Source organism: Penaeus monodon, chromosome 26 (genome assembly GCF_015228065.2).
Source record: "Penaeus monodon isolate SGIC_2016 chromosome 26, NSTDA_Pmon_1, whole genome shotgun sequence".
NCBI lineage: Eukaryota > Metazoa > Arthropoda > Malacostraca > Decapoda > Penaeidae > Penaeus > Penaeus monodon.
The window spans coordinates 35086632-35105174 of record NC_051411.1 but is presented as its reverse complement, the minus strand read 5'-3'; the positions used below and the strand labels follow the sequence as shown (position 1 = coordinate 35105174).

The 18543-nt window shown below is 34.4% G+C and overlaps 2 protein-coding genes across 2 annotated transcripts; both read right to left on the bottom strand.

Annotated features, from left to right (window-relative positions):
• Positions 1–2234: 2234 nt before the first annotated feature.
• On the bottom strand, positions 2235–14860 carry LOC119589683 (cartilage oligomeric matrix protein-like). Its single transcript, XM_037938271.1, has 11 exons — positions 14605–14860; positions 12125–12252; positions 11814–12026; positions 11445–11604; positions 11150–11327; positions 10894–11056; positions 9877–10006; positions 3546–3658; positions 3055–3183; positions 2669–2903; positions 2235–2314 (listed from the first exon to the last, which is right to left on the bottom strand). Exons 1-11 carry the CDS (start codon positions 14753–14755, stop codon positions 2235–2237), a joined length of 1680 nt encoding a protein of 559 aa, XP_037794199.1. The 5' UTR covers positions 14756–14860.
• Positions 14819–17117, bottom strand: LOC119590121. The gene is made up of 3 exons (XM_037938896.1): positions 16961–17117; positions 15481–15672; positions 14819–15379 (listed from the first exon to the last, which is right to left on the bottom strand). The coding sequence occupies exons 1-3, from the start codon at positions 16985–16987 to the stop codon at positions 14834–14836; spliced, it is 765 nt and encodes a 254-aa protein (XP_037794824.1). The 5' UTR covers positions 16988–17117; the 3' UTR covers positions 14819–14833.
• Positions 17118–18543: the final 1426 nt, after the last annotated feature.

Here is an 18543-nt window from a genome sequence, read left to right as displayed (position 1 = left end):
CCCTTTTTTTTTATTCATAAAAATGTTTACATCGAAGTGGGACCCAGTAAGTGTACCGAAATATGATTCCGAAACTGTACACGTGTCCGAGATTGCCACTACCACTTAAAGGATATTATCTTAGGGTTAAGCTATTTATGACATAGCGGACAGTAGCCTTAGAAATTGTACCGGCAACCCTCACCAGCTAATCTTGGAACAGACTGTCCCCGTGTGCCAGTTCCCCGGGGGAAAAGATTGGTGTATGGACATCCAAAATATATATTTACATATTAGAGTTCTTTACAACATGTCTGAAACGACATTTGTATAGGTTATGTGGAAAGACCACCAGTCTGCCATAAAACCACTGTATCTGATGCCTGAAGTGGCAGCCGTCAGCTCTTATGATGTGCTATAACGGCAGTCGGATACTAACTAGAAACGACTGCTGCTCCTTCCACATTGGTGTTTTGCCACACACGGCACACTGCAGGTTTACCTCACAGTATTCAAATATGTTAGTGCACTCAGATAGGATACATCGCCCGATCGATCCAATATACAAGTTGCAGCGGGGAAGTGTACGACCATTCTTTCAATTGGATTTTACCTGCATGTACTGATGTATAACTTAAAATACGGACACTGAAACCTGTAAACTTTTTATCTAAAAGTACACTACTACTCAAAATGGGTGTGTTTAAGGGCTGAAGCTCTGTGGTCACCGAGGTCCTGGCTTCCCTTTTGGTGCTACCCAGCTGGAAAACCGAGCTGATGTGACTGGGCTGAAATCTATGGGATGACTGTCTGCCACATCATACCTGTTCACACCTGACGGTTTTATCAATCTTCATATTTATATTTTCATGTTCAGAAAATATTAAAGTTTTTTTAAATACTTTATTTGCTTTAGCAGAGGGATCTCCGTCAGTATCCTCCACTACTCATGATTTTCTAAAGGTAGGTTTTGCTCTATTAAAACGTTCAGAGGACTTGCTTTTGGAAGAGATGCGCAGCTTTTGACTTGCCAATGTGCATGTGTTGGAGACTGCCACAAAATGTATGACATTTGAATTTGAGAATACTGTCCAAATTTTGCTTATTGAAGGTGCATAGTTGTATTTACAGGGCAAGAGCACAATTATGGCTTCTCTACCATTCGGACGATGAGGCTGGAGCAGACTCCATCTGTGTCCTGTTTTTCCCCCCGGTCGAGAAAAGTTGACTAAACCCCGAGTGAATACACAGAGTAACCGGTGCTAAAATAATTTCTTGAATAACTGATTACGTGAATTGTGGTATACAGAATATAATCAACATAGCCAGCAATGCAGAATTGTAGGACCTTCAATGAAGATAATGAATACCATACTTCTGCACTGAGACCGTGTTTGAGATTTTGGTATTGCATTGCATGCATACCTATGCAAATAATATCCTTTATTAGAACATATATTTCATACTTTAAATTTTGTTCATTAGGTGCCAATCAGCATCTCATTCTCGCCCCATCAAGGAATAAAAAAGTTAACAGCTTGTTATTTTGATGTATAAGCAGTAAAGTTATTCCTCCTCGACACTGGTTAAGAGCACTGCGATTATACTAGGATCAATAAAAAACGAATACTTGAAAAAATTAATTATTAAATTTATTAAAAATGGTTTTTACACTAATAAAAAGGGCCCATGTGATTATCCCTTTATACGCTGTTTGCAGATTTGGAATGTAGGAGGGGGCAAGCCTTCTGTAATAATCATGGCCGCGTATTTTAGATCATCAGCCATGGCTCTGGGATATATTGAGAAAGACAGAAAAATACAAACAAAAACCATTATAACAGGGCACCGCAAAACTAAAATTTTTGCTAAATCATATCATAATCAGCCTATTGGAGTCCAATTCTTCCAAGAGATCTTTCACAGTATCACAATGGAGTGCCTAAACTTTACACTGAAGTGCTATTTTTGCAGAATAAAACGATCATCATTACCAGTTTGCAATTCTGGCAAAGAAACTAGAAGTTGGTGTTGTTGGATATTTCAATGTTACTAAAAAACGAATGATATATTATTAACATCTTAGAACATTTAGATCACAAGAAATTTGGGAACAAAAAATCTTCTGGCCCATATTGCCACAGCAGAAAAGATGTGATACAAAGAAAACTAAAATATAGTGCTGTTGGAGACCATTGGGGGATAATGTTTTTGTGACTTGTTTGCCAAATGTGCATCGACAATATGTACTGAATTCATACCATTGACCAAACTTCATACATAATATTAAGCCAGTGATGAGTCACTGATAAGGAAGTTGCCGACTTTTTACAATCTGTTACATGCATAGGGATGTCACTGACAATCTTTAAATATTCCTTAGTAGCTTTACAAAGCCCCTGAATTAGACTTGCCTGAAAACCTCCCACTTCAGTTTATCATAACATGATATTCTGTGGTATAAAAACCTTTAGCTTTTGCCCATAATATTGTCCGTATTGGGTTATATAGTAAATCACTACATATCTGTCTTGGCTAATCTCAAATTTCCTTAAAAAACAGTATTGTACAAAGGGGTTAATGCTGAGGGATACAGAAAAGTATTTTCGAATACCATAAAAATGGGTTCTTAAAAAAAGGGATACTATAATTTGCAGAAACAACAACCATAACAGATAGCTGAACATACCAGTACAGGTATACTTGATGTTGGACCAGATAATTTTTTCTTGAGAGAAGCAGAAGAGTCCCAATCGGCCTCCTTGTAGTGTAGTATCATAAATGTTTTTAGAGTCGATCAGCTGAGAATCCCCTCTGTACAAGTAGAACCTTATGACGCCAATACGAGGCCGGTGGTGAAGCTGCCAGCGATATGCCACATTTGGTGCCCATCCAATGCTGTTGTCCTTCCAAAGCAGTGTTGCCTGAAATACATAATTTACATCTTTGAAGACAATGCAAATTGTGATATAAAACTTATCAAGTCATTATTTATGATTGTTTTGTAGTTTATAGCAGAGTGCAGGGGAAACAATAGGATTCACTTCATCATATACAATAGTGCTAAGTTTCTACCTGATCAGGTGTGGAACCAGTGTACCATAATGCATCCCTTAGTGCTGTACCAGGACCCGTAGTGGAGTTGATCAGCTTCGATAACCCTCTCTCTGCTTGGCTAAACCAAACCTTGGGAGTCTGCTTCCCCTATGACATAAAAATTGGCATTGCTTTGGTACTGGAAAAAAGCTTTTTTTAGGAAGTTCGTTTTTTTTACAAAACAAAAAAAAAGTAAAATAAAAAAAGTTAATAGTTCAAAACTAAATTTCCCGCTTCAGGAAATTTTTCTCACCCAAAACAAAACCAACAAAGTCGCACACCTAATCTTCAATGAAAAAGGTCCCCTCAAAGTCAACTTTCCCAACGGTGATTTACCTATTTAGTGATGGTATTAAGATTCCCTTTTAAAAATGTTCTATTGGAATGGGTAATCATGTAAAGTGTTGCTTGTATATACCCCCATCAGTACCAATGACAAAAAAAAAAAGGATTTACTTTAAAACCCCTACCTGTGCATAGCTGGTCAGAATTATCAATTGGGGGAAAACTCTGTTTCCCTTATCATGTGATCCAAACTGGAGGAAGCTTACAAACTCGGGTTCAAGGTTATCACCTAAGTTTTCTTTAAAAATAAAGCAAAAATAATGTCAATTCCTTTTACTCCTAATTTACTGTCCCCTGAAATCGTGGGTCCACATTACTCGGCCACAAAAGGTCCTGACTCTAATGTAATTTTTTCTTTCTTTCCTTTTAATGCTAACCAATTAGTCAATTATTTTTTTTCATTATGCATGCACATACGGGTTTTAAATTTGGTGCTAAATATATAAACAGCTCAATATTTAGAACTCATGCCCTAATACCCATCAAAGACTTGATTATAATATGCCTTCATACTTTTTATAGCATTCCTTGCCCCCACAGCCCCCCCCTCCCCCCCATTCTATCTATCCCTTGCTGCCCAACTATTGACAGATCCTAGCTACCCTTTATAACCTTAAAAAACAAAGAACCATTTTCCAAATTCCTTCCTAGTCATTTACAATTTCAAAGATAATGTTTTCTGCCAAACCCTTTAAACCAATATACACTACATAACAAAACCCCTACACAACCTACATACTACACGGGACTCACATCATACATACATATTCATACATCACTAAAAACCCTACATACATACACATGCCCCATACACATCATACATACACATGCACATACCAAAATACATAACATTCACTAACATACACACAAAACCCCATAATACATACACATGCACATACATCACATACATACATAAAACATACATCAAAATGCACATACCATCCATCATACATACATACACATGCACTACACATGCACATACATACATACTACATAATACCATGACATCTACATCTACACTACTACACATCATACATAACATACAAAATACATAATCATACCATGCACATACATACATACTAATACACATGCACATACATAATACATACATACACATGCACATAAAATACATAAAACCATGACTACATACAAAACTACATACCTGCATACTTTTAAAACATACATACCTGCACATACTAAAACTACATACCAGCACTCATACATACATACAAATAACAGCACTACATAATACTCATACTCTACACATGCCAAACATACTCATCATACACATGCCATAAACATAATACTAATACATACATACACTCACATACTATATACATACTACATACCACACATGCCATACTACAAAACAACATAAAACTACCAGCAATACAACAAAACATACATATACACATGACATACTACATACATACTACAAACCCTGACATACATACATCATACTAATAACTCAAACTAAACATACATACTACCAAAGCACCTACATACATACATAATACACTGCACATACATACATACTACACATGCACATACTATAACCCCTGCACATACATACTACACTGCCATACAATCACAGCCTAATACATACCATCAATACAAATACTACTAATACACAGCACATACATAATAATCCATGCACATACATCATAATAATACATACATACACATGCACATCATAATACATATACATAACACCATCATATACATACTACTACAATGCACTTACATACATACATAATACACATGCACATACTACTACTAATTTCTACACTGCAATACTACACATACATAAATACACACATGCACATACATAATAAAAAAAATACATACTACATACACATTGCAATAACATAATACATACATACAACCTGCACATACATAATACATACATACAACACTCACATCATACAACATACTACACATCCCTCAAAATACATACAACATACACATGCACATCATACATCATCAAAATACACATGCACATAAATAATACTACATACACATGCACATACATACATACAAAACATACATTTCATCACATCCATACACATAATAAAACACATGCACATACATACAACATACATCACATGCCAAAATAATACATCAATACCTGCCATACATACATACAACATCATCAATAATACATACATACACATTACACTGCACCTACTAATAATACACTCCAACAACATCCCAAAAAAATCCCAAAAAAACACTGCATACACAACCAAAAATAACATGCACATACAAATACATACAATGCACATACATACTCATACACATGCACATACTTACATACTACAACACATGACATACATCTCATACATTTAACATGCACATACATACATAATACACTACATACTCATACATACAAAAACCATACTTACATAAAATACTACTACACATCCATCATAAAAAACAACATCACATGCAAAAATAAAAATCATACATACCATGCACATACATACATACATACAACACTGCAATCATACATACATACATACCCATGCACATACTACTTTTCATACATACACATGCAATACATAATACATAAAAAAAATACACAGACAAAATACTACATACTACAATGCACATACTACATACATACATACAAATGCACATACAAAATACATACATACATAACATGCAATACATCACATACATACATACACATTCACATACATACATACAACAAAAACACTCACATACAAATACATCACTGCACATACATACATACACATCACATACAACATCAAATTTCCAACATACAACACTCACTACATACTACAATGCAATACATACTACATCAACATAAAATGCCATACTACATAATAACATGCAATACTACTACATACATACATAAAAAAAACATGCACCCTACATCATACATACAATACATACACATGCACATACATACATAATACATACACCATTCACAAAAACATACAACATCATCACACACATACATACATACATACATACATAAAATGCACATACATTTTAAAAAATACAACATACATAACATGCCATAATACATACTACATACATAAAAAAATAAAAAATACAAAAATCACATCCCTACATAATACCAAAAACTACAACACCCTGCCAACTACTACAAACATACATACACATGCACAACAACATACAACATCATACACATGCCATAATAAAAATACAACACTCACATACAACCCTACTACAAAAACTACACATGCACATACATCATTATAACATACTAACATCAAAAAACAACATACAAAAACATAACATCCCAAAAAACATTAAAAATACTACATACATAAAAATACAAAATACTAACATGCCCTCAAAAAACCCTACCCTAAAAACATACATAACATAAACACATGCCATACATACATCATACATACAAAACATATAATAATACTACAAAATGCACATACTCATACATAAATACACACACAAAAATACATACATACCCACACACATACAACAATACCCAACTAATACAACACAAAACATGCCATACATACATAAAAATCAAAAATAAACACCAGACATACTACTACATACACATGCACATACATCATACCATCCCCCATCACATACTACATACTAAAAACCCCCCATGCCAAACATACTACATACATAAAAAAAAATCACATACTACAACAAAAACATGCACCCTACATACATAAAAACATAAAAATAAATACATCTACACATGCACTACATACAATTACATAAAAACATGCACTACATACAAAAACATACATAATAATAATACATACAAATACACACACATGCCAACATCTACATCATAAACACTCACATACATACATCCCTACCACATCAATACATACATCATACAAATACTCACATAACATGCACATACAAAACATACATACAACATACCAAAAACACATCCAAAAACATCAACAATGCAATACTACCCACACATGCCAAACATCAACATAAAAACATGCTCATACATACATAAACAAACACATGCATAATACTACATACAAAAACATGCACTACTACATCTTTAAACATCAATACAAAATCATCATACAACATACATACAACAACACAAACAACATAAACAAACATACATCCTACATACATACAACCCCAAAGCAATACATACTAATAAAACATAAACATGCACATACATACAAACCCAAAAAACACCAACATAACTACAACAAAAAACACATGCCAAAACTACATACATAACACACATGGCCATTACATACATACATACATACACCACATGCCCTAATACATAATAATCACATGCCATACATTTTAAAATCAAAAACATACACATGCACATTACATACAAAACAACACATCACATACAAAAAACCTACATCAAACAATGCACATACAACAAAAACATACCAAAAGCAATTTACCATACATACATACATACATACAACACATGCACTACATACATACAAATACATACATACATCACATACATAAAAATACATACATACTACCAAAAACACATACACATATACACACACAGCACATACTAACATACAAAACAATACACATCCAAATACATCCATCATAATACATACAACACACCATGCACATACAACATAATTTCATACAAAATGCACATACATAAAACACACACTACTAATACATACATACCCACTCCATAAATACTAATAATAAAAACTGCACAAAACATACATACATACTACCCATGCAATACATACAACAACCCAAAAATGCCACATACATAACATACATACACACACATCACATACTACATACAACAAAATACAACATAAACATACATACAAAACACATGCACATACATACTACTACTAACAACACATGCACATACTACATCAAATACATACACATGCACACCATACATACAACACTGCACATACAAAATCATACATCCATGCCATACAACATAAAAACATACCTCACATTTTCTAAAAATACACTGCCCAAAAATCATACCATGCCAAAAAACCTACTAATACCATTGCCAAAAACATCACCATACATACAAATACAACCATCACTAATACATACAAATACATAACATGCAAAAATACAACATACATACAATACATACATACACATACATACATCCCTAAAAAACATACAACAACATACACATCAAAATACATACAACACATTTACATACATACCATAATACATACATAAAAACATACATACAAAATACATACATAATCCATGCACTTTCAAACAACATACATAAAAATACATACACTGCACATCATACATCATACAATACAACACATTTCAAAAATAAACATACATACCAACACATGCACCAAAAACACATACATACTCACATTCCCCATCATCATACTACATACCCAAACAAATCCAAAATACATACATACAAAAACCTGCCATAAACATACTAACATGCACATACATACATACTACTACATTACAACAAAATCACATACAACATCACATTAAAAAATACATACAAGCCTAATACATAAAAATACACACATCACATACAACTACAACACATCACAAAATAATAAAAACATGCACATACATACAAAATCCCCTACATTAAAAACAATGCAATACTACAAAAACATCAAAAATCACAACATACAAAAATACATACATACTACAACACATGCCCATACAAATACATAAAACCTACATAATACATAATACATAACATGCACCTTTCATACAAAAACACTCACAAATATCTAACACACAATCACATACATCATAAACTAATAAAAAACATGCAAAAACATACTACAAACCTACATACAAAAACACATGCAATTTTTTACATAATACTACCATACATAAATACATACATAAAAATACATACATACACAAACATCACATATACAAATACAACATACATACACCACACCAAAACATCATACATACATACACATCACAACATCCCTACATATAAAATACAACAACAAATCACATACTACATACATACATAAAACTACATACATAAACACAGATACAACATACATAATTAAATCCCTACATTTCATACCACCACACATAATACATACATAACACAATGCAATAATAAAAAATAAATAATATAAAAAAAAAATAATAATAATAATAAAAATAAAATACATATAATACACACACATAATAAAAATAAAATGACAAATAAATAAAACCCTACATCCTTTTCAACTTTCCCATAAAATAATAAAATTAAAAAATGAAACATAATAATACATACCCACCTAATCATAATAAAATATAAATAAAAAAACATACCAATGCCCATCAAATCTCTAAACTGCCCCATCATACTCATACCTACTACATACATTTTCCTCACAAAAATCCTTCAACATACAACATCCCCCTGCCAAACATCTCATCTCCATCACAAATCAAATCTAACAATCAACTAAAAATAACATGCAATATATAATCTACCATCACAATACAACTCTACCGACATATCATACTCATCACTGCCCAATAATCCATCAAAATTTTCCCTATACTCATACATACCATGCCCCAAACATACTTTTTCATCCCCAAACAAATCTAACATACTCACCTTTAAAGAAAATAATAAAATACCTGCCCTATAATCATCTTTCAATAACCCTAAACAAAATATTACATAATACCAAAACCATACATCTCAAATCACCTTCCTTAAAAAAACAAAACAAACATCCATCATCGATCCCCTCCTCATAAATCACAACATAAATATACAATGACAAAAATAACACATAAATAATACTAACTTCAACTAAACTAAAAAATATAACTTTTCTAAAAAATAAAAAAAATAAAATAATTTAAAATTTTAAATTGAATTTAAAATTTTTTAAATAAATTAAAAAAATTTCCCAAACCTTGCCAAAAAAAAATCTTTTTTTTTTTTTTTTTTTTTTTTTTTTTTTTTTTTTTTTTTTTTTTTTTTTTTTTTTTTTTTTTTTTTTTTTTTTTTTTTTTTTTTTTTTTTTTTTTTTTTTTTTTTAAAAAAAAAAAAAAAAAAAAAAAAAAAAAAAAAAAAAAAAAAAAAAAAAAAAAAAAAAAAAAAAAAAAAAAAAAAAAAAAAAAAAAAAAAAAAAAAAAAAAAAAAAAAAAAAAAAAAAAAAAAAGAATTTTTTTTTTTTTTTTTTTTTTTTTTTTTTAAAAAAAAAAAAAAAAAAAAAAAAAAATCCCCAAAAAAAAAAAGGCAAAATTTTTTGCCTTTTACAATTTTTTCCCCGGGGAAAAAAAAAAACTTTTTTTTTCCCCCAAAAATTTCCCCTTTTTTTGGCCCCGGAAAAAATTTTCCCGGCTTTTTTTATTTAAAATTTTTTGGGGGGTTATCCTTTTTTTTTTTTTTTTTTTTTTTTTTTTTTTTTTTTTTTTTTTTTTTTTTTTTTTTTTTTTTTTACGGCCAAAAAAAAAAAAAATTTTTAAATCTTTTTTCCTGGGGTTTTTTACAACCCCCTGAATTGGGTACAGGGGACAGTTGTCAGCCGTGTCATCCACACCATCATTGTCGCTGTCAGCATCACAGGCATCGCCACTGCCATCACCATCTACATCTGACTGGTCACTGTTGGCTACATCTGGGCAGTTGTCTATACTGTCGTCCACACCATCACTGAAAGAATGTTTGAATGCGAGGTGATCAATGATATTAAGTTTGCTACCAATCTATCGGGGATTAGCTATACAACTCTAGCCACCACCTTACCTATCCAAGTCAGCATCGTTATCACACGCATCTCCCAGTAAATCTTCATCAGCATCCTCTTGGCCAATATTGGGATGCTGGGGGCAGTTATCACACTCATCGCCCAAACCATCCCCATCAAGATCATTTTGGTTGGCATTTGCGGTCGAGATACAATTATCGTTAACATTATCGGTTCCTAGTTGAGGGTATGAAAAATAATAAAGGTGATTGTAGCCTGTATTCATTTATAAAAGTTAGTTGCTTTATTTTTCATAGCAATTATACTCTGCTGAAAACCAAAGCTATACTGAACCATCATTATCAATATCGTCATCACATTCGTCGCCCAATTCATCCCCATCAGTATCCTTTTGCCTCGGGTTAGACACAGAAGGGCAGTTATCACAGACATTTCCCCATCCATCTGAATCCGCATCTTCTTGCAGTGGGTTGGATATCAGCAGACAGTTGTCCTGTAATATTATTGCTAGATTGAACAAGTTACCTATGATTGCATCATATAATACATGTGCTTGTGAGTTACTCTCAGACTAGATATCGCTCTACAGCCAAATTGATGAAGGGGCTCCCCTGAGCTATCAGGTAAAGCATAAACATGCCATAAATATGACTTGCATTTTATGGATGATAAAGTTTTCTGAACGTGCATTATATATATTACCGTATTCTTGTCAAAGCCATCACCATCTGCATCACTATCACAGGCATCGCCATCACCATCGCCATCTGCATCTTCTTGGCCGGAATTCGGCCTATAAATGCAGTTATCCTGACGGCAATATATCTCTGTACAACTTAGTTCAGAGTCTGGGTAACCATCAAGGTCAGAGTCGGGGGCACATTCACCACTGATACCTGCAAACCCAACTGGGCACTGAAAAAGTAATAAATTATGGATTAAATATATATATCCAGATTAAGGTCCTCTGTGAGTCTAGAAATTCAATTTTGCAAATAAATCCATGCAATTACCCCTAGCCCATCGCACGTAATTCCATCCCCAGAGAATCCAGTGGGGCAAGGACCACAGGTGAAGTAGGGAGCCACGCTTGAAGATCTACATGGAACGCCAGGATAGCAAGGGTCCAGCTCACACTGATCTGTTTAGTGGCGAATAATAACCAAATAGAACATCACACCCAAATCGATGGTACAAGTAAAAGTTGCTAGCTTTGGAAACTAAGATCAGCAAGTGCCAACTTCTAGAATTCATTTGTGCAATTTGAAATTTTAGTAACTTTTTTGCAGAGTCCTTCATCAATTCTGATTTTTAACTAGTAAAAGTGCCATGTACAGGGTTATCGAGCTGGAATTTCATATTGTATAGTGCATTCAAGTATAATACAAGCCCTGTAGTTAAATAGTGTTAAAGTCTAAACTTGTATTTTAATATTAAAAATTAAATGCTTAAACAAGTACATAAAGAAACAGACTCAATTTCCTAATCGAATGTAAATACCATCATTTAGCCGTGTTGCTTACAGCTTACACTCGCTAAAAGATAAATGCATCCATGAAATATACTTAACAGTAAAAAACAAAATTCAAATAAATCAAGATTTTATATAACCATTTGTCACCTATGTTTGCCTTTCCCTTTGCTCATCATTTGCACACTAATTACCCTTAGGCTTACATGTTTGTTCACATTTGATCTCCCTTGTTCATTCACGAAGCATCTATGTAATATGATACATGCAAGTTCAATGTAATTTAGCATGACTGGTCGCAATTTTTTTAAAAGAAAGCAGCTGATATTCTCCCACAAAATTATGTATACTTCAAAAAATAAAATGAAGTACCACATACTGACATGCGATATTATCATCTATTAATTTTCCCTTCTGGATGGCACTGGATGTCAATAGGAACCTGCAGAAACAGAAGAATGATTTATGAAACGTTAAGAACCCGAGCCATGCCATGTTCGATGAACGCGAAGTAAAATATTCCCCGAGTAAACAAGCACAAAAATCGTTTAATATCGGCTAATGAAACTACGTTCGGTAAAAATATGCGAGACTTCACATAACCCAGATCCCTTGTGGTAATCGTATAATGCGTCCTAACCAATAAAGCAATCTAATCTTAACCAAGTCGGATTTATACATTACGATCTATATTCCCTATATTATGCCGTGGAAATATATACGCCTAGCCATATATCAAGCTTTGCCCCCTAGACCCCCAGGGTAAAAACCCATACCTCCATATAGCGAAAACTTTTCTTTGTTTCCGTTTAATCAAATCTGCTTAGTTTCGTTTCCCTTTTTTCGGTATTTGGGGCACTTGATGGGCTGAAATATTAGGCTTAGATAGATACTGTCTATTTGTTCTGTATATCCACTATATGTCTTTAAAATGACCTGGGATCAACGCAACACTTGTATCGAAATATTTCTCACTGGAGTTTCTCAACGAATGGCGTCGTGTGGCTTGTGAAATGTTCTGGTGGCAAAACACACGCGCAGAATTTTTTTCTACAAAATACCGTAAATAATTACCAAACCACGTAAAAGTAGTACAAGAAAGCTAAAAACTAAATAAATGAATCCAGACGCTAGTAATTACATATTAATCGTTCTCACAGTCGCATAGTAATACATGGACTCCTTGACAGATCGCAGTTATGAGTGGTTTTGGTCCTCGAAAGGTAAACATGGATGGGACTTAGTCTCAGAGCGGTACCATGCAGGGCCCATTTCATTTCCCGATAAATATGAGGCCACTGCAGATGTACTTGTATTGCTTCCTACTCTATTTTTTGTGTTCTACAAGATGGCATTGTTCATTTTTCTGACTCTGCGTCGCTCTCGGTAACATTAGCTACAAAAACATTTACGTTGAATGGAAATCAACTAGTAAATGATATGTTTTCATATTCATTTCATTTCAAATATTACTTGAGCGGAGGAGAGAAAAAAAAAAACATGGTTATTTAAGAACAAGGTTGATATTCTTATTTTTGAGTGGACCACTGGATCTCATAAAATCCAGGCTCAAAATTCTTGGGTGGCCTCTAATTATTCGGCCTGATGTACCAATTACTTGACCCACTGACTAGACCTGCTAGCATAAATTTTACTTTCAGTACCATGCGGTTCTCATCGACAAGTAGAGCGATAGTAAACAGCCATAAATTATCCTAAATGAAAAATATTCTACATGTTCATCGTTTAATTCTATATGGTACATTGGTTTGGGACAGGTTAAGGTTAAAAAGTCATGAATGATACAAGCCCAATGGTAAGAAAAATAAGTACCAGCAAAGAATATAATTTACAGATATCAATTCTCAACTATAAATATGCTAAATTGAATTCCAAATATAGTTGAATTAGAGGGAGAACATGAAACTATAATATACTTCATTTTGGCTCATTGGATATCCATGTTAAAATTCTTGGCGTTCAAATTTCTATTTGCTTACCATGGGCTATGCTAAAACTTACTATGATCAGGACACAGGTTCTCTGGATTGTTGCAGTTGCTGAAAGGGTTGTCATAGTAGTAGTCACCATTGTCTTCCACACATCGTCCAACTCCTGGGTTTTCAGTATACCATATATAGCCCTCAGGACAAGCATAACGAAACTTCATCATTCGACCATCACTTTGTTTGAAGCACTCAAAGTAATAGCGTACATTGAAGGGATCACTAAAAGTCCGTCCACTTGGCACTCAACTGATAATACAAGGATCTTCACATGTTTGCGTCTTCTCATTGAACAAAGTATTATTACTGCACATAGAAAACCTTTGAAGATACCCATGTCTCAAGGCAATGCATGTATAGTATTCACCACAATTATTTGGGTTGGCAAAAGTTCCAGATACGGTGCATGGTGGAAATCCAGCATTGTTCAGACACTGTGAAGAAGATTCATCAAATACCATTCCATCCAAACATTTATAGGCAACTGGTTCAGAATAAGCATCTTTGCAAGCGAAGAACCTTTGTGGGTCATAATAATCCACACGAAATTCATGAGGCTTTTCACATGTGCACTGTAAAGGGGCACCTGGATAGCACACGCCTCCTCCAAACTCTGTTTTACCTAAACAAAAGTCACCCTCAGTACAGTGACGAACAAAGGCTTGTCCCTGCACACACATGACCTGAGTCTTGCAATTTGCACACAGAAAACCATCAGGCTGGGCTTCACACAGATACGAATATGGATTGAATTCTGGGAAAACACTCCGGGTGTGACGCGAGAGAACACACTGTAAATAGCAAGATGAATAAAAATTAAACAATGGTGGAAAACTATGCATGGATTCATTAACACTACAAATACCCACTTTAGACAGTAAAATGTACTAACCATGCTGTCATTAGAGCAACTCTTGGAGGTGGTATTGTACAGGAAGCCTCCACAATCACCCTTTATTATATCATAGCCGCCGTTTCCGTCGGGTACACAATCTACATAAGCACCACAGATACTTGAATCAGGAAACCTCCCGTCCCCTGGACAGTCGTCTGTTTCCATGCCAATGGTGACTCCCACAACCATCTGCAAACGAGGAAAAATATGACTTCAACTTTAAAAAATTGTCAATTTTTTTGGTCATGACTAAAAAAAAAAAACCTAGGTTAGAAAAACTTCTAAAGTTAATCCACCCCCTCACCTATAAATAATGGATTTCCTAAATTTATTGGATCTTTTAATAAATTTATCGAGTTTTAACCTGTATTTATCATTAATCCAATAACATGCATATAAGATTACAATTAGATATACAGCATTTATATATAGAGGTTTACAAATAGTGTAGCACTATCATTTGAAAAACATCTTGGCATTTTTCAGATCATTTGGTCTTAAATTAATTGCTAGAAAAGAGACATACTGGAAAGTAAACTCGATTGCCACAATTCAGAACTGCACCCTCCCCAATAACCTAATTGCTTCGTCAATTACAATAATACTTTTACAGACACAAGCCGTTTTCCTTACTGTATGGGTAAATACATGCTGTGGCTGGGAACACGAGGAATCCTGGGGAGGTGTGCAGCTTGGACAGATTTACTTTTAGTAGTCATCAATACGCACAGCTTTGCATTTTTACATTTTATGCCATACCACTGCAATATTGATACTACCGTTTTTACTTGTTCTCTCTTTACATACATATTACATCACGTTGTCGTATAAAAAGTGCCAGCAAATTTCCCATTACCCCACCAACCTTCTTAATGTGGGGCTTCGCCCGAGGACCTCCACTCGACTCCAGTATTCCCTGTACTTGAAAAGGACACTGCCATCTTATACAGCATAAGAAATGGAGTCATGAATAACATGTACAGCTGTTGTAGCCTTGTTTACCGCATTTCATAGGGGTGAAGTCACTTCGTAAACAATTAGCAAAACCTATATATAATTTCAGATGGAAAGCAACGGCAGATTCACGCAAGTTATAATGTGCGGAACTGAAACAAGGAATAACAATTGCAAAATTGGATAGAGTACGAAACATGAAAATTGCAGAGTTTTGTCCTCTATGACAAAACATCAATTTGCCCTAGCTTAGTGCGTCTATATCGTAAAGATTAACCAGAGATTCATGCATATTACAGTACGGATAACAAAGAAGGAAGGGCAATTTCAAGGTTGGATGGGTGTGTAACTAACAAAACAGTTCGCAGATCAGCATTGAAAATCCACGAAGTCATCCTGGTTTTAACAGAATTCCAACACTAATTACAAATCCCACGTGTTGTACTCAAATATCCCCCACACCTGTTTTTATTGCATACCATTAACAAAATCACTCGATATCCTGCATGTAAAATGTACTTACAATCAGTATTATTCCGTTCCAGTCCATGATCAGGAAGCCGTCGGAGCGTCTACCGCAGCAAAGTCAGACTTACACCGCTACAGTGAATCATACACTGAACTGAAAACTACATGGAACCAGCAAACTGCACAGCATTAGCGCAGTCCTACTCCGAACGAGCTCCTTGGTAGTTACTGTGTTCTCATGTAGTTTTTCGTCCTTACTGCGTTGTTGTTTAGAGGCGAAAAAAAATTATTCTACCTTGAATATGTGGGTGAAATATGTATGCTGTCTTGTGTTATTATTGTCTTTTATCTATAACATAAGAGAGTTCTAACTTACAGGTAATATGTATGATTTGTTTTATGTTCCAGATTAAATAGCAATAACAGGAAAATGTGGAAGGGAATAACCCCCCCACCCCCCACCTCTCTCTCTCTCTCTCTCTCTCTCTCTCTCTCTCTCTCTCTCGTCGCTCTCTCTCTCTCTCTCTCTCTCTCCTCCTCTCTCTCTCTCTCTCTCTCTCTCTCTCTCTCTCTCTCTCTCTCTCTCTCTCTCTCTCTCTCTCTCTCTCTCTGCCTTGATTTCTTGACATCTATAAACTAAATGAAGATGTACCAAGTTGACAAAATATTTAATTCCCCCCTTTTAACGCCTACACGAGGTAGAGAAGATAAACAATGCCTTTATCATTAGTATTATCGTTCTCGTTTGAATAAACATGTGTTTGTCATATATTATTACAAACAATAAATTGAAATGTAATCCATATATACAAATAAAACAGAGCTCGAAACCAAAGGATGGTAAAGGAGACACCTATAAATTATAAAGTAAAAAAGAGGGGTATCCATTGTTGTCTTCGGCTTTTAACACATTTTCAATTTTTTTCATAGTTGTTGCTGTTGTGCATACTGCTTTAATGTCTTATCTCACAAATATGATACCTGATTTCTAGCATGTTCATATACAATGATGACACCGCACGCGCGCACATATGAACAACTACACACAACCCCCAACACACAACCCACAACACCACAACCACACACCACACACACCACACTCTTTATGCATACGTGTGTGTGTGTGTGTGTGTTGTGTGTGTGTGTTGTGTGTGTGTGTGTGTGTGTGTGTGTGTGTGTGTGTGTGTGTGTGTGTGTGTGTGTGTACAAGATATCTCAACATCTACAGACAGAACATCGTCCTTTGCTATTCCGCGAAAGATAGTAACGCTGAAGAGAGGAGCTGGGGACGAGCCAACGATGAGTTAATAGATGTAGTTAACCCATGACCAATAGGCACTAATGACCCCGTTCCTGGTCCTTCTGGCAGCGGTCAGAGTGCCACAGCGCGGAGAGCCCATTATCCACTGAGAAATATTTCCTATTTACAGTGGAAAAAAAAAGTTTCCTACGAATAAATACATCCTGATAAATTTTTGTGATGTATCCTTTTAAAATGGGGGTGTTGATTGTCATTTCACTTTTTTACTCTTTAAATTTGAGATTGTTTGTATCTAACCGGGGAAGCGAAGGAAATATCTATAAAGGTAATTTTCCTTTGTTTAACATTGGTTTAAATTATCGAATTAATACTTCCCG

Coding starts and splice junctions, on each gene's coding strand:
- LOC119589683 (XM_037938271.1), bottom strand. CDS start 14,755: ATGATGAAGTTTCGTTATGCTTGTCCTGAGGGCTATATATGGTATACT. Junction 11,057..11,149: donor AACGATGCTGACTTGGATAG/GTAAGGTGGTGG, acceptor ACATTCTTTCAG/TGATGGTGTGGACGACAGTA. Junction 3,184..3,545: donor TTCTGACCAGCTATGCACAG/GTAGGGGTTTTA, acceptor TTTATGTCATAG/GGGAAGCAGACTCCCAAGGT.
- LOC119590121 (XM_037938896.1), bottom strand. CDS start 16,987: ATGGACTGGAACGGAATAATACTGATT. Junction 15,673..16,960: donor GGAACGGAATAATACTGATT/GTAAGTACATTT, acceptor CCTCGTTTGCAG/ATGGTTGTGGGAGTCACCAT. Junction 15,380..15,480: donor GTTGCTCTAATGACAGCATG/GTTAGTACATTT, acceptor TGCTATTTACAG/TGTGTTCTCTCGCGTCACAC.